Below are 26,336 nucleotides of genomic sequence, written 5' to 3'. Positions count from 1 at the left end.
TTGATTGGATTTTTTTGCCACTTCCTATCAAAATTTTGACATTTGGGCTTAAACGTTTAGTAAACCAACTTAGGTTCCGTGTTTCCTACGGTGGTTTCGTTTCGATCTGAACGGTTTCGAAGATATTCGCAAAAGTTTTTTAAGCGCTTAATCACAACGTTGCACAAACCATAAGCCGAAACTTGACAAGTCTGGTATCGTTGGACTCGGCAAGGATTCAGGAGACTAATGACATAACTCGTGTGAAAATAAGTCAACTACACACAGAGTTATCATCCAAAACCATTAAAAACACAAGTTTTTAAAAGTTATAGCACCACCTATGGTCCAATCTCCATAAAAGTTAGCATGCTTCTTTGGAGTCATATGTTGCATGTGCTCACTTAATGTCGTGAAGTTCTGAATTTTCATTAATGATTTATAGGCTTGAGAGTATATTTGGCCATGCCCGTTATGTAAATGACCCTGTTATAGCGACCCAAAGGGTAAAGTTCAACTTTTTTTTGATAATTATTGATCTAGAGAGTTCAGAGAATTGTCCAGCACTGGTTTGGTTCCGATCGGGCGAAAAACCTAGGACTAGTTCGCAATAGTAAGTTTTTCACATATTTGCGAATAATTAATGAACAATTTGATTGACAGCATTGGTTATTGAGGCAAAGTTGTTCAGCATGAGAAGATCTATCAAATGATATGCATATTGAGTGGATCTGTGAAACACCACGTGATTACTGAGGCGTAAAACTCGTTAGCGCCAACTAGTGGCCGATTTCTTTCAAAATTCTTACAGACCTCTAGGACCATGAGTCGAACATGCCCACCGAGTTTCGTTCCGATCGGCCTCCGTTAACCTTGTCTAATAGGTGCTCAAAATTCATTGGCCGATGGCGGCCATGTTTTTTGAGATACGCCAATGTCCTCATAGACTATCATGCCCCCTTGGACCAAGACACTGCATGCCAAATTTCAAGTCGATCGGACTAATGGTTGCATAGTTATAGCTGTTTTCATGTTTTTTTTTGTGTTATAGCACCACCTAGTGGCCAATCGCCGCAATTTTTTTATCGTGACCAAAAATTTTGCCCCTAGAAAGCTGTTCCGAGTTTGGTGAAAATATCTCATTTCGTTCTTGAGTTATAGCCATTTTAGTAAAAGTGGCACCACCCACATCGCATCTTTTGGCGCCCCTTAGCGACCGTGAATCAAAATTTCGAAACCTAGGACTAGTTCGCAAAAGTAGGTTTTTCAAAAAATCCAAAACACCCAGAAATTTCGCAAGGATTCCAACAATATAAGACACTTGAGCCTGGACCTAACGGTTCAGGAGTTATGACCCTTTTCGTACTTTTGACCGCTGTAGCGCCCCCGTCAGGCCGATCGGGGCGAGCCTTGGTGACGTTGTAGGCGGTATGAGTTACGACTTATGGTTTGGTCTGCCTGATCACTTTTAGGGGAGAATGCTGATCCTTGGAAAATTTAACAATTACAATTGTTAAAGAGCTACGCGCTTAAACCCCTAATTCACTAAAGTAGTGGTATATATATATAAAAAAAAATACTATTTGTTTGGGGCATTGGAGTCAAAATGGATGAGAACCAGTGCCCTATAAACCTTGATCATTTAAGTTTTATTGATTGTTAAAGTTTTAAAGACATACATCACATAATGTTCTCTACACGTTTAATAAATGTTTTCACCACATATTTACAAACAAGTAGTTGACACGTGAATTTAAACTGATCAGAATAAAGTCATTGGCAGCACTAATCTGGGATTTTCCCACAGTGGCCATAATCTTCACAGCATGTGATGACCATGTATTTGATCTGGGAGATTCCAATGACGTCCTCATGATCTAATTCCACACTTTACACCTAGTGGCAGCTCTTCAGTAGACTGTCCAGTCCGGTCTTGCTGATCGTCCCATACGCCTGCGAGTAACTGCCTAGTTTGGCGCGAGGATCTCCAGCAGCAGAAACGTTCGCATTGCTCTGGAATACCTTCTTGCTGAACCTCGGAGGAGGCTTGGCATCACGTGAATGCGAATTAGACCGCTGGTTCTGCACAGTGAGACATTAAAATGAAAAGCATTCTATGAGACATAGCGTTCATATTTTATGCTAAAGTTAGAATGCACTCCTGATACATGTCAAAACTAAGATGGATTCCCAATATGGCACTGCTTTTTATCTTGTGACATACTCATACTAAACCAACAGGTAGTTTTGGCAGTTTAAATATCCCCAGCTCAGAGTACACAAGAGGGTTTTTATGCAAACTGGAAACATTAATGTTGAAATAGACAGGCGCTGTGATTTTCTCTACTCACCAAGCGAGCAGAGGTGACACATAACCCAGGGGAAACAATGTGTTCATCCTTGCGGAGCAGAGGATTGTTTTGATGCTGCGCTAAAGTGAGAGAGAAAGAGTGTGTGCGTCCCACAGGAGCCGAATGACCTCGTTGCTCTACACCCTGATGAACAAATAAAACATTTAAATTATGTTAGCAAAATATTTGCACCTATATTACTTGAATTAAATGTCTTTTCAGTGCCCCTATTATGCTGTTTTAGTGTTTACAAAAGCTTTACATGCTTCCAAGGTCACAAAACAGTTTAATTTTCTCATCATTGCAGCATCAGCTCTTTTCTCAGTGTCTGAAACAGTTTGATAAAGGATTCGGTTTCTCTAAACCCCTCTTTTCTGAGAGCCCGCTCTACTCTGATTGGTCAGACGGCCGAGTCTGCTATGATTGGTCAGAAACCAAACGCTCATTAGCATATCTGAATTTCAGCACTTGATACACGGTGATACGGACAGTATCAGTTTTACTGTAAAGTAAAGTGGATTTGCTTTGGCAGCAGAAAACTGCGTCTTCTCGACATGAACAACACAAACCAAACTCTTCCAGATACAACTACAGTGATTGAGGGCGGGGCAAAGGAGACGCTGTTTGTGTGCAGCCAATGGGCTGGCGTTATGCAAATTAGTTACAAACCTACTTAGGTTGAGCAGGAAGTGAGGCTGGAATCAGAATCACTTCTTTCTTTTAGGAGATAAAAACTCCATTTATCTGCACTTTGATCTCAGACCTTTTACATTCATGTATTACAGACTACATTAAAGGTCCTAAAAAGCATTACAGGGGCACTTTAAGTGCTGAACAGACCACAGCTTTTATCTAAAATGAATGTCAGGAGAGGCAGCAGGACATACCACATTAGCTCCATCTGTAGGAAGAACACCACCAGTCTCCTGATTCCTCCTCCCAATCCGCTGAGGAGGAGATGGGTAGTGGGGCGGTTTGACTAAACCATCTGGAAAATAAATGGGTAATTGGGCATTTACGGCTATCCAATGAGTAATATACTACCTTTCCAAAGATTGGAAGTTGGTAAGATGTTTTTGAAAGCTCAAAAATACAGTAAAAACAGTATGTTATTACAATTTAAAATAACTGTTTTCTATGTGAATATATTGAAAACATCTATTATATTATTACTATGAATACACTGTTCAAAAGTTTGGGGTTGGTACGATTTTTTAATGTTTAATAATTTTTAAGGCTGTATTTATTTGATAAAAAACACAGTAAAATCAGTTTTACAATTTATATAAGTAAAATGTAATTTATTTCTGTGATCAAAGCTGAATTTTCAGCATCATTACTCCAGTCTTCAGTGTCACATGATCCTTCAGAAATCATCCCAATATGATGATTTGCTGCTCAAGAAACATTTATGATTATTATCAGTGATGAAAATACTTGTGCTGCATATTTTTGAGGAAATTTTCCAGGATTCACAAATGAAAATAAAGTTCAAAAGAACAGCATTTATTTGAAATAGAAATAAATTGTAAAATTATGAATGTCTTTACTGTCACTTTAAAAAAATCGTTCTTATTCCAAACTTATGAACGGTAGTGTATATTCTATAATATCATGAAAACTTCATTGACCGAAGCTGCACATAATGATGTGTATAAAGCCGCATGTTTCAAATGACCCAATTCCGATTTTTCCCTCCCATATGTGACCCAGGACCACAAAACCAGTCATAAGGGTCAATTTTTTTAAATTGAGATTATTTATTCATCTGAAAGCTGAATAAATAAGCTTTCCATTGATGTATGGTTTGTTAGGATAGGACAATATTAGAAAATATGGAATCTGAGGGTGCAAAAAAATCAAAATATTGAGAAAATCACCTTTAAAATTGTCCAAATGAAGTCCTTAGCAATGCATATCCACTCACAAAAATACATTTTTGATATATTTACGGTAGGAATATCTTCATGGAACATGATCTTAACTTAATATCCTAATGATTTTTGGCATAAAAGAAAAATCGATAATTTTGACCTATTGCTATTGCTACAAATATACCCGTGCGACTTATGACTGGTTTTGTGGTCCAGAGTCACATATGTGGAAATAAATCTGATATGAATCGGATACATGCATTTGCATCTGCCATGTAAGCGGTCAGATCGGATATTTCCATCAATGCAAACCGAAAAAGCGACATCAACCATGGTCACATGACTCAGGCTCTCCTCTTTTTTCTCAGCCTTATGAGACCAATGTTTTGCTGACCGTTAAAGATGGTGCTTAAAGCAAAAGCTTGTATTATCATTTGCAAATTGCGCCATTTTAACTTCCTTTTCGGCCTTTCCGGGTCAGAACATCTACCTCAGCTTGTTTCACCAAGCGTATGGTGTAAGTGCAGATATTAGATATGGGTCACTTTTAAAAGAATATGTAAGCTAAAAAAAAATCAGATATAGTCAACAAATCGAAATTTGGTCTGCAGTGTAAATGCAGCCTAAGCGTATTCACTGAATGTGACTGTACAAGCACTCTCCAACAGAACTCACTCGGCATGTGTGTGATTGGGTTATAAGAGGTTTTGCCTGCAGTGGGGCTCCCCGTTGGGCTGGTGCTGTCGTGTGTTTGCTCGGGCCGACTCAGAGCTTTTCCAACAGATGCTCCAGCTCCATTCTGGCTCTTCTTGTCACTGGGAGATTTCCTCTCATGATCTCCATCCACAGCACCCGTTTCATCTCTTTTGTCCATTCCACTGCCCACACTCACTTCTGCAGTCTTCTCCTCGATTTTCTGCCTGAAATGAGGCTGTTTTTGCATTTGCCGACTGGCCCTTTTTTCCAGGATCATCTTTTCCAGGAGAAATTGGGAAGATAGAAAGTCATTTGCTATTATGTTATTACTACAAATAAACTGTTCTGTGATCAAAGCTGAATTTTCAGCATCATTACTCCAGTTTTCAGTCACATGATCCTTCAGAAATCATTCTAATATGATGATTTGCTGCTCAAGACACATTTATGATTATTATCAATGTTGAAAATTGATTAATAGAATGTTTTGTAACATTACAAATACTGTCAATTTTGATAACTTTAATGCATCCTTGCTGAATAAAAGTATCATTTTCTTTCAAAAAAACCCTTTGAACGATAGTGTAAACATCATTGACCGATTATTTAAGTGATACATTTCCATAAAGAGGTTTCACAGCGTTTGTTAACATAACACAGAAATCACATGACTGTGTACAGTCACAACATCATGACTGCTCTTGAGAGAAAGCACGAGGACAAAGGTCAAAATATATCTGTGAAAACATAATGAATGGACAGTTTCCACTCACCTCATAGAGTTTGTTTCTGTATTGAGTAACAGAGAGTTGGACGTCATCGTCCACTGGCAGAATGACGTCATAGACCAGGCCAGGCTCTCTGGCGGGGTTGTGAAATCTTTCATGGAATATGGAAAGAGGATGAATATTTTTACTGTTTTATTATTTATTTAATAATTCATTTATTCATATAATACTCATTTAATACTCAAGCCATTGGTCAATATGACTTACAGTCAACATAATCATATCGTAATGCGATATTTACAAGTGAAACATAATATTCAATATGACCTGCTGCACCTCAAAAAATAAATAAATAAACATTAAGAAGTTTACTTCAACTGCTTTTTATTCATGTTAACCTAACCACCATTATTAGAATAAAGAATGAACATAAAATAATTAAAAAATAATGCCTCAATACTGTAGGAACTGTAGTCAGTAATTAGTTAACATTAACATTATAATTTCTGGTTAACATTAATTAATAACCAATTCATCAATAGCTATCATATTTTGATTTCTTTAAAATATAGTGCACGGACAATCATGTGCAATAAGTCTGTGTATTAAGAAAGTAAAATTTTGATTTCATGTTGACATACAGTAGTGTCCAAAAGGGACGATATTTGTTTTTATTGATCCTACAGGTTTGATTAAATATATGTGGAAATTATTTAAATATTTAAATATGAGGGATAAAGAAAACACTAAACTTGGTTAAGATATTAACTGACAAAATTATTTGGCAAAAAAGGCAAACTACAGCTACATGTTTTATTTTATTACACCGTGTCCCGCGACGCGACTGTGAGGCGTGATAAAGTCAATCAAAAATCACAACCAATCAGAAGAGCGCGTGGGCGGGCTCTTTCGGCACTCGCAACAAAATGGATAATTACATAATCAAATTAATGAATATTACACCATTTTAACATTATTAAAAATACATACTGAGTGACTGAAACAATCTTTGTTATATGATACACTTCGTTCACAATGCGTAGACGGTTTGAACGTTCTTTGCCCATTTATTTATTTTCACGATCTGAGGTGATTTATCCATGGTTACTTTCAGTACGGCTACAAAATGATATTCAAACGAACATGAGACGCTTTAAACAATAAATAAAGCACATAAACGGTACTTATGATTATCATTACAATACTTTGTGTAGTTGTTCCAGCCGCGACGTCGCAGAAAAATAGAAACCGTTACTAAAAATCATCACGTGTCGCCGTCGCGGATGGTTAGTAGGACAAAAACTCTGATTTCCAGGGTTGCCAACGTGCAAAATTTCATCGAATGCTGCAACGGTCGAGATATGACGTCACGGTTACAGCGTCTTTTTTATAAACATGAATTCAACGTATATAGTAATACATTCAAAATGTACAAATATACTCGGCTTTACTGCAAAAATATCATTCTTTTAATTCATGCCATGACGAATCGATATTCTACTGGTCGCACGTCTTCACGTGATGTGAATTCGCAGGTCAGAGTTCGCCAAACTTGAACTTTGGAACGCAGCAAAATGCTAAACTTTTTGCACAAGCTTGCGTTTCCGGTCTGACTAGTGTTGCCAAGTCCGTGGTTTTTCTGTGGAATTGGGCTACTTTAACACTGTTGCCGCGGGTTGTTTTTCATGTCCGCGGGTTGAAGCGACCACAGATAATATATTTAGCCACTGGAATACGAATTTTACCAGGGGATCCTCGCAAAAAAATCAGATTTTACCCCCTGAACATGATTTTTACCTGGGGACCCCCCCCGAAACGCGACTGAGCTAGTTTTGAGCAGCGATTTTTGTTGTGAAAACCTGGCAACCCTGGGTCTGACACATTCACATGTGTATGAATGGAAGTCAATTGGACAAAAAGTGCAGTGTGACCGCACCTTCATTTGGGGTTGCTTCAACCCGCGGACATGAAAAACAACACACAGCAACAGTTTTAAAGGAAAACAGCGGACTTGGCAACACTAATGGAAGTTTTATCACATGTTGCGTCGTCGCGTCGCATGTAATTAGGACACGGTGTTATGGACAAAAATGATGTTGCATATTTCATTGCGTTATTATCACAACTAAAACAAGCACAGCTACGCAGTATGCTTACAAAATCTTTAACAAATTCGTAATAATATTTGAATAAAGGGTGAGGATGACAATTTTCCTTGGATGGACATCACTTTTGGCCACTACAAACATTAAATAAGACACTAAAGAAAGCGAAACGTACTTGGACACATAAGGGTGCTGCAGAGCTGCCTCTGCACTGAGTCTCTTGTCTGGATTGAAAACCAGCAGGCGCTGCACTAAATCGAGGGCATCGGGTGGCACTGACGCCGGCAGAATTTCATCTAATGGCACCTGAGGTCTAAACACACATCCACATCGAGCATGATTATTATGTCAGCAGAGTCATCATTCAACAACCATTCATAGAGTGAACTATGCAGGCAAACATTAACATTACACACCTAAGCAGCATTCTCTGAATCACAGAAGCTCCATACTCTGATCTGATGGCCAACACATCTGGGGGAAAAAAAAACACATTTTTTTAGCGAAGGTTTGTGTTTTGTAATAAATTAACAGTAACTCTGAACACGCTGCATGACATTTGTGGCTAGTTATTTTGGTTGTTGTCTGGAAGAACAAGCCTCATGTGAAATTCAAACTCACCCTCAGTAGAAGGAGGTGGAATGACGCTCATGATTTTTTCAATTTGATTAATGGTAGACGTCCCAGGGAAGAGCGGCTTTCCCAAGAGCATCTCTCCCAGAATGCAACCTATGCTCCACATGTCCACACCTTTTGTGTACCTGCAGGAAATATAGTACTCATTATCATAATATATTTATTATATAGTATGATTAACACATTATAGTTTCTTAAAGAGGCCATGTTATGCCCTGCTCTACTAGAACAGGTTTTCATGCTTGAATTTTGATTATTTTCCTCATATTCTCCATTGTTGCAGCTCCTCTCTTCCCAGTCTGTCAGTAACGCTCTGTTTAGTTCCTGTTTCTATGAAGCCACTCCTTCTGAAAAGCACAATGTGCTCTGATTGGTCGGCTGGAGCAGTGTTTTGTGATTGGTGTTTGTGAAATGTCCCGCCCACTACTAACTAACTCAACCAGGCCCCGCCCCTTTATTCGGCATATAAATTATTTAAATGAGGAATATTGTGACGTGTTTGTTCCCGGAAGAAATTTCCAGACTACAATGAAGGCGTTTCAGGGAGTTCAGAAACACTGACACTGATATAGAGAATAACTTCCAGCTTTTTCATGTTCAAACAGCAACATTACACACTAAAGAAAGATCAACATGGAAAAAGGCATAATAGGCCACGCACCTAGTGGATCCCAAGAGAATTTCAGGAGCTCTGTACCATCGTGTTGCCACATACTCTGTCAAGGTCGGATTCACAGCATCCTCTTGGATCTGGTACAGAGATCTTGCCAAGCCAAAGTCGCACAGCTTCACGAAGCAATCTGAGTCTAGCAAGATGTTGGATGGCTTTAAGAAGTAAAAATACAGAAATTACTTAAATCAGTCCGAATCTGTCTAAATTAATTTTTTAAGCTTGAAGTAATATTAAAGGGGTCATGAATTGAGAAATCAACTTTTCCTTGAGCTTTTGATATGTAAGAGGTCATCGTACTAAAAGAATATCCTGTAAGTTTCAGAACTGAAAACTTCCTTGTTAGTCCAATAAAAGCTTTTATTGACTCGTCCCGGAATGTGCCTATCTATGGTGAAACTCCGCCTCCACAGAAGAAATCAACGCCTACTTCATCATTGCAACGTTAGCCCCGCCCACTGGTGTGTTAGTGAGATGAGGAGGAGAGAACAGCGATACAGGACTAAAATAACATTACCTTTCAAAGGATCCTAATGCTAGGAATATGGTTATTTATTTTCAACAGTGTGAATGTCTCAGTTGAGCTTTATTTATTTGTATTCGGTACATTTCACTGTAGATTCTTTGGTAAATCAATTGCATTTTGGTGCAAACAGACTTTTACGATATGGACCCGACAGTAATGCAACAACATGTGAGTAACTGTGTTCATTCTAATGCCTGATCTGATATTAATGATTCATGTACAGTCAGATGTTCTTTGTCTACGTGTCAGTAAATCAAACCAGTGACTAAACACTCAACTTCACGTTGTTTCTCTTAGTAGGATGAAAATAATCTGTTATTTAAACGGTGATTAAATTATATATAGAAAACGATCAAAGAACGCTCCCTTTACAATCACTGGAGCTGTCAATCAAACAGAGTTTATCTGGACTCACGCCAAAACTCCTGTTTTATTCAACAAATCTCTTAGTTACATCGCGTTTGCACTGTTAGTTATGATGAAAGCATTCGTTAGTGTGCAAAAATTGAGTTGCAATGACGAGATCACTGCTTTCATGCGCTCAACAACATGTCTGTGATCGACTACAGTGTTCATCACTGCAACCTTTCATGCCACGATCTAAATATAATGCAACACTTTTCACGATTAGTTAACCTTGAGAGCTGTAATAGTAAAAACATGCCAAAAGTTTTCAAGACAGTAATACTTAGCTATTTCATATGCAAAGATGTTAGCCAATCACAGCAGTGGGCGTTTACACTGAAGTCTCACAGCAGACACGCCCCTTAAAACAGAGCGTTCAAATAAAATCAGGGTAGGAAAAATGCCTTCAATTTCTAAATTATGACCATTTTTGATGTAAAAAGCATACTAACATTATAAGTGCACCCCAGGAAACATTATAAAACAATAAAACAACGCAGTTCATGACCCCTTTTTTTTTTAAAGGTGAGTACAATGACATACCTTTTGGTCCCTGTGAATGACGTTGCCTGAGTGAAGATATTTTGTTGCTTTAAGAAGCTGGTACATCACATAACGCTTATGAACGTCTTTTAATAGACTTCCTTTCTTTATTACTGCATGCAGGTCTGTGTCTGAAAAGAAATGAATAGTTGGTGTGAATAAAGTATAGAGACAAAGTCAACAGTATACTGCCAGCATCAACATAATAATTACTAAATCTTAAGGCAATAACAATAACTTGGAGTTATGAATATTGCCATAGAATATAATTAATCTGAATCTAAAGGGAACACAGATGTGTACTGACTAATGAATAGTGCTAATAAACACTGCAGCAAAGATCACACAAATGATCTCCTACCCATGAATTCAAACACGAGGTAAATGTCTTTGTCGTTTTGGGCTCTGATGACGTTCAGTAATTTAATTATGTTAGGATGATCCCCAAACTCCTGCAAAAGGGAAAAGAAGAAGGAAAATTGATCACCTACCTTAACAATACACAGAATTTCATTTTTATTATGTACACAACAGCTCAAAGGTGTTTTTAACAGTTTTATTCAGCAAGGGCAAATTACATTGATCAAAAGTGACAGTAAAAAAATGTTTCTCGAGCAGCAAATCAGCATATTAGAATGATTTCTGAAGGATCATGTGACACTGAAGACTGGAGTAATGATGCTGAAAATTCAGCTTTGATCACAGGAATAAATTACAGTTTACTATATATTCACATAGAAAATATCTATTTTAAATTGTAAAAATATTTCACAATTTTTAATGTATTTTGATCAAATAAATGCAGACTTGGTGAGCAAGAAGAGACTTTTTTTTTAAAAAAAAAATCTTAAAACTTCTGAACAGTAGTGTGAATAATATGGATTTTCCAAGTTCTGGAAATATATTCTTACCTGGAGGAGCATAATTTCCCTGAATGTTCTCTATGGGAAAATGGCAGAAGAAATGTGAAATTTTACCATTTTTTAACAATCAATAACTGACCTTACTGTACCTTCACCTATTCACACATAGAACAGTACTATAATATAATGTAAAATCTAGTAAATTCTCTCTTGTCTCTAACCTGAGCATCAGTTCGATTCCTAAAGGCATCAAAGATTTTCTTCACAGCGACAATCTCTCCTGTTTTTCTGTCCACAGCCTTCCAAACAATTCCATATGCCTGTGAGAAACGGATTTGAAAGTAGACTGTAATAAAACAGCTGAAGGAAAACAGACCATGTATGAATTAAATTGCGAGGGTTGTCATTAAACTCTCATTGCACACTCATTTTTAACTTACTGAAAGAATTAACAGAAGCACCAGTCACCATTTAAAGGGATAGTTCACTCAAAAATTAAAATTTTTGAGTACTTTTTTGCTACTATGGTAGTCAATGGGGGGCGAGATCTGCTTGGTTACAAACATTCTTCCAAATATTTTCCTTTGTGTTCAGCAGAACAAAGAAATGTATACAGGTTTGGAACAACTTGAGTGTGAGTAGATGATAAAAATGTAATTTTTGAGTGAACTATCCCTTTAAATTGCATAAATCACAGGGTTAGTTCCTGGAAGCTACAGTACAACACTTCTTACAAGCATATGATCACTACTGAATATATGAACACATGATAGAAACAATAACCCATGATATTTAATAATTAATACTAATTATTGTCCACAAAGCTGCAAATAGCCTACATAACCCTAGTTGGATGCTTATTATATAACTCAGTTTTGATCTTGGCACGTTTTAAAAACACAGAATAATCAACTTACCCCTTTTCCAAGTCTTCTCTTGATTTCATACTTCAAGCTGATGTGTTCTTCCACCTCTGTGATGTTCATTTTACCTGTTTTACACCTTAAGATGTTTTGATCATGGCAGGAATAAAATCCTGGATGTTTGAGGAATGCAGGATTGCCCCAGTATATATTTAATAAACGAAAACTTGCAAAGATTCACTCGATTACCCAGGAGTGAACTTTTCCTAAGTGATATAAATATAAATACGCCTTAATCTAAATCACTATTGACAATACAAACATTTAAACGGAGTTACATAAATTCTAAACCCGACCTGGTGACAACAAGAGCAAGTGTTTATGTCTTCACCATAGAGAATCGATGGCCTGCTAAAACGATAAGCATCATTTGGTTTGTAATTGTTTGTCACCGTGGAGACGCAATCTCTTAAAGGAGCCGCACGTTTCCTGAAGGTGGGGTCACGTGATTAGCGAAATATCGGCGAAAAGGGTCGAAACAGAAGTCCGTTTTAAATCAAGCAGCTCGACCAACTTTTTAACCTGTTGCGAAATCTGAGCGGTGAAATCTTTAACAGACCTTATTCACAGCAGCGCCATCTTTGATTTTTAACGGTCGGGAATGAAAGCGAGGCTGTGAGGGATAGTCATACGTCTCTTCAGTGGGTTGTACTGTTATTTAATGTGTTTTTTGGATTGACACTTCAAAAATATCTTTCCAAGACTTTTCAGCAGACAAAAAAACTCCAGAAAATATGAGCTGTGGAAAATTATAAGTGATCTAGAAGCTTTATACAGCGGATGGCAATGAAAACACAGGCTGCATCGCATACTTCCCTACTATATACTAGGCGAAAAGCAGTATGTGACTAAAGAAATATGTCTGAATTTACAGTACTCATAAAAGAGTAGGCAAAAAGTACAAATGACCTACTTCTTCTGACGAGATTCTGATTAGGGTTGCCAGGTTTTCACAACAAAACTAGCCCAATCGTGTTTCCGGGGGGGTCCCACGGTAAAAATCGCATGCCAGGGGGTAAAATCCACATATTTGGCGGGTTCCCCTGATAAAATTCTCATTCCAGAGGCTAAATATCATGTTATTTGGGGTCGCTTCAACCCACGGCAGTGTAAAAGAAGCCCAATTCAGCAAACAGATTCTGAAGTGTGCTGGACATTTACTTTACTATCCCATGAGGTCACGGGAGAGGATTTGTGAATGGCAGTGAAGCGACGCAACTGATGCTGGTAGGTCACGTGACAGTAATGACATGGCGAATATAGTGTGTCCAGATTACATTCATACTACACACATTCATAGTGAAGATGTGTCGTCCATCTTATTTATACTATTTGGAGATAGTCCAAGCAAAGGAAAGGGTTCAGTATGATTATGTGTACACATCATCATCACACATACAAATGGGCAGATTGTTTTTGAAAGTTATGTGGTTTATTTCAAAACTATTTTATTTACAATGGTCATTTAATAAATATGACTTATTACATAATGAAGTGAACTAAACCAACACCATGCCAAGGAAAGGGTACACCAAGTTCTTAATTAAGGTCAGTTATAAAAGTCAAGTTTATCAACCAACAAATGTTAGAGTACTGTAAATGAATGAGTGCAATTAAAATAATCTCATTTAAATATTGGAGAGAGAGGAAAAAAAATAGCTGGAGAAAGGAGAAAAGGTATTATACATTTAAAATAAAATGCAGTACTGAGAATTCAGTATCAAACCTTGCTCTATAATATATTATGAGATCAATTCATGTTATTTAACACATGTATTAATAGAGGCCAGCATATTTTCCCTATAATATACTCCCTATACTGCCCTCCCTGTATTCACTATTGCCAACCTAATGATCAGGTCATTCTAGAAAACACTTTCAGACCATGTGATAGAAAAAAACTTTTTATATTAAAAAAAAAAAAATTACTGCTTTTGAAAGAGAACAAATCTGTGAACATAATCCTAATTGTATTAGTAAACAACATAAGCCTTAGTAAACAGTACTCTAACTGAATATGAGGTTCTTACATTGAAATCTAAAGATTCTAACATTTAAGAGACAGAGACAAAATAGGGAAAGTGAAACGAAGGTTCAGAGCAAAACCCCCTGTGTTAAATTAACATTGTCAGTGTTTATATAATCCATACGGATTATATAAACACTGGCAGTGTTAATTTAACACTGTGTTTGATAAAAAGCTGGTGAAAAAGATCAGAAAGGGAAGGAGCATTTAAGACGAGTGCAAGAAACGATTAAAGGCGTTGTAGGCGGACTCCAGGTCAAACAACATCTGGCGAACCTGCGAGTCATCCAGCTCATCAGACGCAGACATGCTGCTTAGCGTGGTTAACCTGTGAGGAAGAACAACGAGACGGTGAGTGCTGCTGTTAAAGTGCAAACATACTCAAACATTTAGTTTAGACTTTATGATTAGATTCAGGCAGTTTCATCTAGTTGATTTTAGCTATTTTATTTATAATGTGACTGATCACATACAGCTGAAGTATAAATTCTTGAAGGCTAAATAAATGATTATAAGTTAAAAATTGGATTTTGAATCATGTACGCTACCACTGAAAAGTTTAGGGTCAGTATGATTTTTTTTTTTTTTAACATTTTTTAATCTGTTATTACTCACCAAGCCTGCAATTATTTATAAATAGTACAGTTTATTACAATTTAAAACAACTTTTATTTGAATATATTGTAATGTAATTTATTCCAGCATCATTACTCCAGTCTTCAGTGTCACATGATCCTTCAAAAATCATTCTAATATGATGATTTGCTGCTCAAGAAACATTTCTGAACATTATCAACGTGTATAATATTTTTGTGGAAACTAATATATCTATTTTTTCAGGATTATTTGATGAATTTAATTGACAGAGAAATCCTTTGTAACATTATAAATGTCTTTACTGTTGCTTTTGATTAATTTGATGCATCTTTGCTGAATAAAAGTATTAATCCCTAAAATGAATCTAGGCTTACCAGAGGCTGACTTTGTCTTTGGCCTCTGAATCTGGAGGCATGTTGCTCATCCTGTTCATGGTCTCCATGAGCTCCCTCAGGTCAGGCTGGATCTATAAAACAATATTCTCACTCATTTAATCAAAGCTTAAAATTAGGGAAACTTAATAGCATTGTGTTAATCTAATTAAGCTGATGTAGCCTATCAAATGACTACCTCATCCATGGCACGAATCTCAAGTCGAAGTTTGTCCATCACTGTGATAAAGAGCTGAATGGAAGAAAACACAAGGATTGAAAGATCTTGCCACTTATTATAAATGCTAAGTATTTATTTTAGCAGAAGCTCAATGCACCACATACTCTACAGTGAAGCACTGTGACAAATTACATTTGGCACAATTTCTTCTAGACTGAGCAAATAAATCTACTTAATGCAGCTGCTGGAATAAGAAGGAATCCTCTGTGCTCAATCGATGTGGCATTAACTCGAGAAAAGCTATTCATTCAAGGCTGCATTAAGAGTTAAAGATACATACAGAAACAATGTCTGCAATGCAGCGATTCAGGTTGCCCTTGTCATCCTTAATGGTGATTGGTCGATCCTCTTTGATCCTCTCCATAGCCAGCGGACAGTCCAGCTGCCAAAGACACGAGGGGAAAATATTAAAAAGTACATTCAGTAACACTTTATTTTAGTGTTCAATTCGAACTAGTTGTTTAAGCTTGCATTTTACTAGTATTTTGGTTGTTTATTAGCACATATTAATGCCTTATTCTACATCCCTTAATCCTACCAATACCTTAATTTAAACACTGCAAAAACTACCTTACTAACTATTAATAAGCAGTAAATTAGGAGTTAATTGAGGCAAAAGTTGGAGTTAATAGTGAATATGTTCCCAATACTGAAGCGTATAATATTCTGACTTTTATCTGATAATTCTGACTTTATATCACACAATTCTGACTTTATATCTCGCAATTCTGACTTTATAACTCGCAATTCTGACTTTATATCACTCAATTCTGACTTTATATCTCGCAATTCTGACTTTATATTACTCAATTCTGATTTTATAACTCGCAATTCTGACTTTATATCACTCAATTCTGACTTTATATCTCGCAATTCTGACTTTATATCTCGCAATTCTGACTTTATATCTCGCAATTCTGACTTTATATCACTCAATTCTGACTTTATATCACTCAATTCTGACAATAACTTGAAATTCTGACTTTATATCACGCAATTATGAAAACAAAAAAAAGTCTAATATAAGTTTTTTTTATTTCATGGCGGAAACAAGCTTCCATATTCAGTAAAATAAGCTATACCCTGTATTTCCGACAAAAGTCATCGATGGAGCCCACATCTGATCCCTGGACTTGTTTGAAAGCAGCCTTGTACTGGACAAGCAATCTTGAGCAAGCTCCTGTGTATCTGCAAAAACAAAGCAAATGTTTATAATATGTGGACAGATACTGTATCAATAAAGGTGGGGTCACATCAGCCAAATTTCACAAGCAACAATGGTCTGTTGCAAAATTCCTGATAGCATGGATAGGACTGGATTTTGCCTGAGAAAATTCACTGAACTACAGTAAATGTGACCATACCTTAAATCATGACATTTTGCACAAACTAAACAAACTCACTCGTTTGGAGTCACGCAGTCCTTAATGTAAGCTTTTTCCAGCGCCTGGAGTGTTTTGACCACAGCAAACAACTCTGCCATGTTGTCATACCTTTCAAAACGAAATAAAAAGGACATTAAATGCAACCCAATCACTAAATCAGCATTCTACTCAATCTTAAATTAATAAGACAAATAAATAAAGAAGCTCAAATTAAAATAGCCTCAGCTGAACAATATGATGTCAGTTAACTTACTTTTCCCTTTCTCTGGCATTTTTGTACAATTTCACTTCCTGTAACAGACAAAGACGCTCATTTAAAGATGAATACTGACAGATGAGTGCATTATTACAGATAGTTCACAATGTTACATATTTACCTCATACAGTTCTGGCTTGTTGGCAGGAGCTAGTTAAGGAAAGGGAAAACAGAGATGTAAAATCTGACATGAGAGAGAATAAAATAAGAATGAGATGCTCAGATTGTTTTAGAGACTCATTTTCTCTCACTCACCTCCTCCCATCACTCCAGAAGCAGGTATTCCATGAAACATGATGAACTACAAAACAATTAAAGAGACAATAAGATCATTATGTTTGGTTTAGCCTCGACTCGGTGCTTTTCTCAAAGGAATGAATGATATACAGTGAAAGTATATCAAACGTACTGATCTGATCTCATTCAGGCGGCGTGGCTAAAGAAATACAATTCAAACTTACAATTCAAACTTAAGATTTTAGACATTTAACGAGCTCATTTTGTTTTGTTTATTTCCTGAGCGATGCTAGCTAGCTAAGATTTAGCTTTCGTCCCGCTGAAAGTGTAAACAAGACGTTGTCTTTCATTAATTCGCACCTTATATAACTATATAACGTTAATGTGATTAGGAAATTACATATTATTAAAACAATAAAGTGTTTTTTCTTAGCAAAAACGCACCAGGAAAAGGAGAATCCACTCACCCTTGCTTTGACGTCACCACTGTTGAAAACTGACGTGACGTCGCCGGATGATTTCGTAACATCCTGTATTATTTCGTCTTTTTCATCATTACAAAAATATGCTTATGCAAAGAATATACATTCTATTTAAATAATAAATAGAATAAATAATAAATAAATAATTAATAATTATTTATTCAATTTAACGTTCGAGGAAAACTAGCGCGTCATGGTAAGGGTTGCCAAATCCCTTTAATATTTCCACGATAGTAAATAAACCGCGGTTTATTAAATCCGTAACTACTTTATAGTTTGATAACTGTTTTATATAGTGATAATAGATAATCACCTTTATTATTATAACCAGTGCTATTAATAAAAACAAACTGATGTGCCGGTGATTCTTGAGAATACCTGGCAACCCGAGAGTCCCTTTGAATACGCGCGCGGGAATGATTAAAGCTGCAGTGGACAGAGAATCTCGAGGAGCTTTATCTAAAAATAACTGAAATATGATGTTCTAAACATTATCAATTATTACCGTAGTTTATTATGAGGTTGTTAGCGAACTATTTGTTCCTCATATAACCCGCGTCTGATTATTTGAGTGTGTGAGAGATTAGTAAACAATGAAGAGCACTAAAGTGAAACCTGCTGAAGAGGAGGAGTGTGGGATATGGCTCGACACAAAAGAGTTAAAAGAGAAGAAACAGCAGGTAAAATAATTTAATATGTTCTATTATATCATGTCTATGTTATTTAAGTATATTTCCTACAAAAATACACTACAGGTTAAGAAGTGTTTTCAGTTTTCATATTCTCATGTCTTCAGAAACAGTTGACCCGTCCAATATCCAGACTGCTGAATCCTCTCGCGAGATCAGGATACGGTGTGGCAGTGAACCTGAGCTTCACTCAGACCAAACTCGACATGCCTGTCACGAGACAAAGCACCATATCATCCTTCTTTTCCCCCAAATCCAGAGGTAAGAAATCCCAGAGCTGTTTCATACTGTAACAGATTATGTGTATCTGAACTTTTCTCTTTAATATAAACCATTAATATTATTTAACACACACAGATAGATAGATAGATAGATAGATATTAGTTTGTTTTGTAATATGCCTATAGAGTTTATTAATTTTTATTTTTGTAACACTTTATTTTATAGGGTCTTTATTATAATTTAAATGATGTTACTATGGTAATAACTATAAATTATACATAATTAAATGCAACTAACATTAAATCTTAACCCTAACCGTGTGTGTGTGTGTGTGTGTGTCTGTCTGTGTGTATGTGAGTGTTTGTTTGTGTGTGTGAGAGAGAGTGTGTGTGTGTCTGTGTGTGTGTGTTTATTTCTATGTGTTTGTGTGAATGTGTGTGAGTATGTTTGAGAGTGTGTGTGTTTATGTGAGTGTTTGTGTGTGTGTGAGTGTGTTTGTGTGAGTGTTTGTGTGTTTGTGTGTGTTTGTGTGAGTGTGTGAGAGAGAGTGTGTGAGAGAGAGAGAGAGAGAGAGTGTCTCTCTCTCTCTCTCACACACACACAGTTTCTCTCTCACACACTCACACAAACAGTGTGAGTGTGTGTGAGAGAGAGAGAGAGAGTGTGTGTGTGTGTGAGAGAGAGAGAGAGAGAGAGAGAGAGAGAGAGTGTTTATATTTATGTGTGTGTGTTTATATTTATGTGTTTGTGTGAGTGTGTGTGTCTGTGTGAGAGTGTGTGTGTGTTTGTGTTGGTGCGTGAGTGTGTGTGTGTGTGTGTGTGTTTGTGTGTGTGAGTGTTTATATCTATGTGTTTGTGTGAGTCTGTGTGTGTGTGTGTGTGAGTGTTTATATCTGTGGGTCTGTGTGGGTGTCTGTGTGTGTGTGTTAGTGTTTGTGTGTGCGTTTATGTGAGTGTTTGTGTGTGAGTGTTTGTGTGTGTCTGTGTTGGAGAGAGAGTGTGTGATTGTGTGTCTGTGCGTGTATATGAGAGTGTGTGTATGTATGTGTTTATATCTATGTGTGTGTGTGAGTTAATGTAAGTATCTGAGTATGTGTCTGTGAGTGTATACAAGTTATTATAATTAACTGAAAATTAAAATATAATTAACTTAGTTCGCTAGTTCCTGAAACATTTCTCATTTTCATTTAGTTCAACTTGATGTACTAAAATAACTAAAACAAATAAAAAAAATCTTAAAAACTACAGACATAATTATAAAAACAACTTATAAAAATTACAAAAACAACAAAATCACTAAAAGTTTAACTAATATTAAAATGGAAAATATAAAAATAAAAACGAATTCAAAATAATAACAAAAACTATAATAGTATCTCAATGATACAGTAATAACACTTTAATGTAATAATAAACTGTTAAATTCCCATCTTTTCCTGGTATTTCTATGCTCAGACCCGAACCGGAGCGCGGCTCACGCTGGATCGACACACACCGGAGCCAAACGCAAACACAGCAGGACTTCAGAGCCGTCTACAGACTCAACCTGTCAATCATCTGAGGTGGACCCGCAGCACTGGGACAGAGACTGTGAAGGATCGTCAGCAGAGCAGCGCTTCTTCCATTTAATATGCGGAGAGTCGGAGGAAGAAGAACCGCCTGAAAAAAGGAGACATGTTTCCCATTACACAGACCAAAATGTGTTCGAGACACAAGAATACTGGAATAAAGAAGCTGTAAATGAGTATCCAAATCAAACAGTTCCTGAAACGCAGGCTTTCTTTCATAGGGCGTCCCAGAAACTTCGTCCTAAAGACATGGATCAGAAATCCACAGGCTCTGTCTTAACCTCAAGACCTGTCAATGAAAACCACAGAAGATCGAGTGCTTATGCAGTTTCTGAGCGCAAAACGAAAGGCGTCACCTGTGAAACGGATGGGAAAAGAGAACAGCTGGCCTGCATCGTCCCCTATTAAACGCCAACTAACTTCCAGTCCAGCTAAGGGCTGCAGGTTGAAGGAGAAACACACACTTTCCCCCAAAAAGCGTGCGAGCGCAGAGACGGCTGGAGAAACTCTGGCTGCCCTGTTCACGCAGGACTCGGAGGGTTTCTGTGTGATCGCTCATCGTGACCAGCAGCCGCTGAAAGACAAGCATTACAGCAATACTCTGTCTGACGCTCCTGTAGTGACGGAGGAAGAGGAGGAGGAGGAGGAGGAGGAGATGCTTTTCACACAGGACTCAGAGGGAAACATGGTCATCAAGCATTAAAAACATGAGAATACCACAAAAACACAGGATTTTAATTTTTTTTATTATTATTTTGAAGCTTTTTAAGTGATGAAAACATGAGCAATGACATTACTTGAAAATTTAAGTTACATTAAAAGCAAATAAAGCCAAAAATCATGTAATGACTCCTGTTGGCCAGCAGATGGCAGAATGCGCCATGCAAGACATGCAGTTACATTCACTGTCTATATTTTGAATGGTGTGTCACATTAATAAACATAAGCTCTATCACTTTTAGGTGAATTTATGTTTTGTATTGCTTTAGATTACCAGCATGGAGAAGGTGAATACTTCACATTCTGTTCTTGTTTGCCAAGTTTGTGTTTAATGTTGGAAAGAGTTTCACTAAAGAGCCATGTGCTGACAAATTCATGCTTTTTTCATGCATTCATAATTAATACCTTAAGGTCTCTCAGATTTCAAACCCTCTTCCTAAAATATAAAGGAAGTTATATATATTTTTCCAGGTACAGTCAAACCAAAATTCATTCAGACACCTTGAACATTTCATTCATTAATATAGTTTTAAAAAATGATCTCAGATCTCAGAGTTAAACTGTGTCAGAAAATATTAATCTTAATTATGTCAGATAACACTTAGGTCAAAGTGTCTGAATAATTTTTGGTTCCAAATTTTACCGGTAGTCACTGTATGAAGAATTTTTGGGTATAATATGTCACAGTTTACTTTATTTTGCTATCCTCACTTACAGAAATGAACTATAGTGTCCTGAACCCACTAGTAAAATATATATCAAAAATATCTGAGTAATTTTTGGTTTCGACTGTATAAAAACACATACTGTGCGAATATTAATAAATTAAAATTAAACAATTGTCTTTTATAGTGCCCTTGTACTAAACATGGCTTTATAGTTATTAAAAACTATTTGCAGATACAATAAAATAATCAGAATCTAATTAAAAATCACAATTTCTTTAGAAAAGCAGAATGAGGTAGAAATATCAAATTTGGTGAATGTGATCAAATTATTATGCTGAACATGCTTTAATAATTTAAGCATTATTAATACCTGCACATTTTGACTGGCGGCTTTAAAAATATATTTTGGGTCCCGGATGCCATTTTTAAAGGGTTAGTTCACCCAAAAATGAAATTTCTGTCATTAATTACTCATGTCGTTCCACACCCGTAAGACCTTCGCTCATCTTCAGAACACAAATTAAGATATTTTTGATGAAATCCGATGTCTCAGTGAGGCCTGCATTGACAGCGAGATAATTTACACTTTCAGATGTCCAGAAAGCTACTAAAGACATATTTAAAACAGTCATGTGGTTCAACCTTAATGTTATGAAGAGACGAGAATACTTTTTGTGCGCCAAAAAAAACAAAATAACTTTATTCAACAATATCTATTTCACATCACCGCTTCATGAAGCTTTACGAATCTTTTGCTTCGAATCAGTGGTTCGGAGCGTGAATCAAACTGCCAAAGTCACGTGAACTATTGAAACTGCGAAACACTTATGACGTAACGAAGCCTCGTTCACAGAAATCACGTGACTTTGGCACTCCAAACCACTGATTCGAAACAAAAGATTCGTAAAGCTTCATGAAGCAGTGTTTTAAAATCGCCCATCACTAGATATTGTTGAATAAAGTCGTTATTTTGTTTTTTTGGCGCACAAAAAGTATTTTCGTCGCTTCATAATATTAAGGTTGAACCACTGCAGTCACATGACTGTTTTAAATATGTCTTTAGTAGCTTTCTGGCCATCTGAAAGTGTAAATGATCTTGCTGTCAATGCAGGCCTCACTGAGACATTGGATTTCATCAAAAATATCTTAATTTGTGTTCTGAAGATGAGCGAAGGTCTTACGGATGTGGAACGACACGAGGGTGAGTAATTAATGACAGAATTTCATTTTTGGGTGGACTAACCCTTTAAAACCCTTGCTCTAGAACAACTAAAGTTTATTCAGGAGATGATAAAAATACAAATAACAGTGTAACAGTTGCACAATTACTTTATTTGATTAAATTCATGTGAAAATACTTTGGTAAAGTACAGTGTGATTTAGTACAGTGTACACGTTCTACTGTGTTTATGCATCATTTATAAATGTGCATTTTATGTTTATTAAATGTGGATCATTTACTGACCAAGCAAATGTACCATGATTCCCTTTTAAGGACTGAAGAATGCTACATATTAACACATGTTGGCATACATTCAAAATGACCTGCCTGTTGAACAAACATTTAAAGCATGTAAATTTATGATCCAACTAGGAAACAATTTAGAACAAATGAAGTTCGACATGGTGCCCATCAATACAAACATTTCTGACGTACAGGAGTCCATTTCAGAAATAGACGGTCTGAGATTATGATTAAAATTAAGCAATGTCATTTTGAACTATATTAAAATAATATAAAACCTTATAAAAATATCCCCAAAGGCACTCATTCATTTGCAGAACAAAGACCAGTTATCATCGCACTCGTAAAACAAAAAGAGATTTGATTGACCCATGATTGCACATGTTAATGTTGCCAAATAAACATGTTTTTTGCAGAAGAAAAATGAAATGAATTGAAACTGGGATCTGTAAACGGTAGGAAATGTCACGTGTGACGCCGCAAAACACAGAGGACCGGTATAAAGACGAGTTACAGCTGAATATACTGAAAAATATTTGATCTATATTACTAAACATGAGAATTTATGACACCAACACAAAGTACTATATGATTTAAAAGACAAAAAAAAAAATTAAACATTAATAAATTGATTAAAATTAGAGAAAAAAAATGATCAAAGTGTTATTTTAGTATAATTCAAATACTATTATAGGTTTTATTAATATTTTGAATTAGTTATTTTTTATTTTCTGTTAGTAATTTTTTTGTCTATATAGTTTTATTAATATATTTTAGTAATATTTTAGTACATAAAGTTAAACTAAGTGAAAATAAGAAATTGGCAACTAGCTGACTTTTTTTAAATATATTTTATTTTATTTCATGCAACAAAATTGTTTTTTTTTTTTTACTGTTTTAGTTTTAGTACTTTGAGTCGTTGACTGAAAAATTCCCATATTCACACATAATGCTGTATAATAATTTATGTAATACATAATATGTAATAATAATAATAATGCATTTTTATTGCTGCTTAATTTAAGGAGTAAAATATCTAACAGTGATTTGTTTAAAGCGGTGTGGGGAAATGGAACTTGTTTGTTTATATTTTGCTCTTAAACTGACTTTTCTGACCCTAAAACTACAACTCACAATGTATGAATTCTGACGTTTGAGCTAACAGAGCGATCCAGTGAAAGTGCATGAAGAATTCTGGGTAGGAGGAAAGAGATGACGAGCTGGAAAAGAATCAACCAGCAATCTTTGTGGGCTCTGTCACCAGACTGGATCCGTCCCAAACCGTTTTAAACTGCTCTGGAACTGGAAACTCCCTCTGTTGAATATGTGAGAAGATATTAGTCAAATAATGAAGCATTAACAATAATTTCAACATATTATACTTGTACTTTTTAAATCTTTGTTTAGAAAAAGCTGGGAGTTCTTCTCTATATCAGTGTCAGTGTTTCTGAGCTCCCTGAAACGCCTCCATCTTGAGTTTTCTTCACAATATTCCTCATTTAAATAATTCATATGCAGAATAAAGGGGCGGGGCCTGGTTGAGTTAGTTAGTAGTGTGTTGAAACTGGCGGTTATGGTAAGGGGCGGGACATTTCCCAAACGCCAATCACAACACACTGCTCCAGCCGGCCAATCAGAGCACATTGTGCTTTTCAGAAGGAGGGGCTTCATAGAGACAGGAACTAAACAGAGCGTTACTGACAGACTGGGAAGAGAGGAGCTGCAACAATGGAGAATATGAGGAAAATAATCAACATTCATTTTAGTAGAGCCCAGGCTTTGTAAATGGTAGGTGTAAGATATTTCCAGTGCAAACACACTCACATAATCATCTTCTCCCTCAGGAACCAGGATGTTCATCTCTGAGCTCTTGGCACTGACAATCTCACAGTCGAGTGAATCCTTGCTCAAGTAGACATGGCAGCCCTCGGTCTTGTTAATGGAAATTGTAGGAACTTTTCCCATTACCTGAGAGACCAAAAACAAGTTATATTATGTGTTGTTCATAAGGCGACACAATCGAGCAGCTCAATCTGTAGTCCAAGTCTGCATTTATTTGATACAGTAAAAACAATAAAATTGTGAAATATTATTTCAATGTAAATCAGCTGTTTTCTATGTGAATATATAGTAAAGTGTAATTTATTTCTGTGATCAAAGCTGAATTTTCAGCATCATTACTCCAGTCTTCAGTGTCACATGATCCTTCAGAAATCATTCTGATTTGATGCTCAAGAAACATTTATGATTATATATTCGCTGAACAAAAATATAAATTTATATTTATAACACTAGAATTTTGAACTTCAAAAATCAACATATGCAAAACACAACGCTATTTAACATTCATAGTTTGACTGATTCTCGCAGTTATGACCATAATTCACGCACATGCATTATTATACAGTAACAACCCTGAGTTTGGATCACTCTCACTTCAGCCTGTAACTTATGCTGTTTCCATCTAACCTGAAGTTGAACGTCTCTGGAGTTGATGATCTCAACGATTCCCACCGCATTGTCAAACACGAGTCCGAGCTTCTTACAGTTATCTGCGAGGAGAGACACACATTACCCAGGCGTGGTGTGTGAGGAGAAGATAACGTTACTGAATGAGAGCAGCTGGTGTTTGGAGGAGCTCCTCTTACCCACTATGATGGAGTTGACTTTGCCTTTGATCTGGAGTGTGGAGCTGTTACAGCTGAAGACATACACCACCTGTCTGAGCTCCGTCTCCTCTATCAGCAGGTCACGAGACTGATCCTGGTACTCCTGTAGGCCACATACACACAACAGATCCACTGAACACACGTGTGGTGACGCTACAGCTACAGAATATCTCTATACGCGCAGGGAACGCGAGGCTGGATTATGAGTGTCACCATTTTAATACATTTCTACATTCATCCAACACACTTTTTGGGAGATAATCATTATTTTTTGATGATCCACGGCTTGATGAATCTCGTCCACTTTCAAATGTGTCCTGTGCCACTTTTATATAAAATGTTTAGGCTCTGCTAAATATATTTCTACTGAGAAAATGGTATAATAGTAATACTAATTTTTTTATTACTATTATAATTTATAATAATAATTATAATAATATA

General features: G+C 36.4%; 4 protein-coding genes across 9 annotated transcripts in view; 1 reads left to right on the top strand and 3 right to left on the bottom strand.

Moving 5' to 3' along the window:
* Window positions 1–1,607: 1,607 nt before the first annotated feature.
* mapk15 (mitogen-activated protein kinase 15) lies at window positions 1,608–12,832 on the bottom strand. Its single transcript, XM_051873134.1, has 14 exons — window positions 12,294–12,832; window positions 11,598–11,696; window positions 11,425–11,454; window positions 10,875–10,965; window positions 10,514–10,644; window positions 9,031–9,194; window positions 8,355–8,494; window positions 8,150–8,207; window positions 7,909–8,046; window positions 5,674–5,779; window positions 4,880–5,177; window positions 3,218–3,318; window positions 2,331–2,474; window positions 1,608–2,061 (listed from the first exon to the last, which is right to left on the bottom strand). Exons 1-14 carry the CDS (start codon window positions 12,360–12,362, stop codon window positions 1,876–1,878), a joined length of 1,755 nt encoding a protein of 584 aa, XP_051729094.1. The 5' UTR covers window positions 12,363–12,832; the 3' UTR covers window positions 1,608–1,875.
* Window positions 12,833–13,709: 877 nt separating this feature from the next.
* vps28 (VPS28 subunit of ESCRT-I) lies at window positions 13,710–17,949 on the bottom strand. 4 transcript variants are annotated; one of them, XM_051873301.1, is made up of 10 exons: window positions 17,880–17,949; window positions 17,431–17,476; window positions 17,297–17,325; window positions 17,173–17,210; window positions 16,938–17,027; window positions 16,617–16,722; window positions 15,815–15,916; window positions 15,493–15,546; window positions 15,297–15,388; window positions 13,710–14,653 (listed from the first exon to the last, which is right to left on the bottom strand). In XM_051873301.1, exons 2-10 carry the CDS (start codon window positions 17,468–17,470, stop codon window positions 14,533–14,535), a joined length of 672 nt encoding a protein of 223 aa, XP_051729261.1. In that variant the 5' UTR covers window positions 17,471–17,476; window positions 17,880–17,949; the 3' UTR covers window positions 13,710–14,532. The 4 variants fall into 4 exon arrangements, with proteins under 4 accessions (XP_051729261.1, XP_051729262.1, XP_051729263.1 ...); XM_051873302.1 differs by having other exon boundaries at window positions 17,857–17,880; XM_051873303.1 differs by lacking the exon at window positions 17,880–17,949 and adding an exon at window positions 17,637–17,843.
* A 311-nt stretch (window positions 17,950–18,260) lies between these two features.
* On the top strand, window positions 18,261–21,334 carry LOC127501355 (aurora kinase A and ninein-interacting protein). The gene is given in 4 exon segments (XM_051873300.1): window positions 18,261–18,574; window positions 18,691–18,844; window positions 20,261–20,718; window positions 20,720–21,334. Coding segments are annotated over 4 exon segments (1,056 nt in total). The 5' UTR covers window positions 18,261–18,487; the 3' UTR covers window positions 21,077–21,334.
* Window positions 21,335–23,072: 1,738 nt separating this feature from the next.
* Window positions 23,073–26,336, bottom strand: part of cap2 (cyclase associated actin cytoskeleton regulatory protein 2) — a 37,694-nt gene continuing 34,430 nt past the window's right edge. For all 3 annotated transcript variants that reach the window (XM_051873383.1, XM_051873384.1, XM_051873385.1), the window contains 4 exons: window positions 25,875–25,998; window positions 25,696–25,778; window positions 25,051–25,194; window positions 23,073–24,541 (listed from right to left, as the gene is read on the bottom strand). In XM_051873383.1, coding sequence (XP_051729343.1) covers window positions 24,458–24,541; window positions 25,051–25,194; window positions 25,696–25,778; window positions 25,875–25,998 — 435 coding nt within the window. In that variant the 3' untranslated portion in view covers window positions 23,073–24,457. The remainder of the gene's footprint in view (window positions 24,542–25,050; window positions 25,195–25,695; window positions 25,779–25,874; window positions 25,999–26,336) is intronic.

This window comes from Ctenopharyngodon idella, chromosome 19 (assembly GCF_019924925.1).
Source record: "Ctenopharyngodon idella isolate HZGC_01 chromosome 19, HZGC01, whole genome shotgun sequence".
Taxonomy (NCBI): domain Eukaryota; kingdom Metazoa; phylum Chordata; class Actinopteri; order Cypriniformes; family Xenocyprididae; genus Ctenopharyngodon; species Ctenopharyngodon idella.
Note: the sequence above shows the minus strand (reverse complement) of the source record. Positions and strands in the feature narration are given on the sequence as shown.

Bases quoted from the DNA above. Each gene is read 5' to 3' on its own strand.
- mapk15 (XM_051873134.1), bottom strand. From the start codon at position 12,362: ATGAACATCACAGAGGTGGAAGAACACATCAGCTTGAAGTATGAAATC. The intron at 5,780-7,908 runs GTACGTTTCGCT...ATTCCATGAAAG, and splicing joins CAGCACCCTTATGTGTCCAA to ATTTCACAACCCCGCCAGAG. The intron at 5,178-5,673 runs GTGAGTGGAAAC...CTCCTGGAAAAG, and splicing joins ACAGAAACAAACTCTATGAG to ATGATCCTGGAAAAAAGGGC.
- vps28 (XM_051873301.1), bottom strand. From the start codon at position 17,470: ATGTTTCATGGAATACCTGCTTCTGGAGTGATGGGAGGAG. The intron at 17,326-17,430 runs GTGAGTGAGAGA...TTCCTTAACTAG, and splicing joins TTCTGGAGTGATGGGAGGAG to CTCCTGCCAACAAGCCAGAA. The intron at 15,389-15,492 runs GTAGTCATTTGA...ATTGTTTTATAG, and splicing joins AGATTCGTGCCATGGATGAG to ATCCAGCCTGACCTGAGGGA.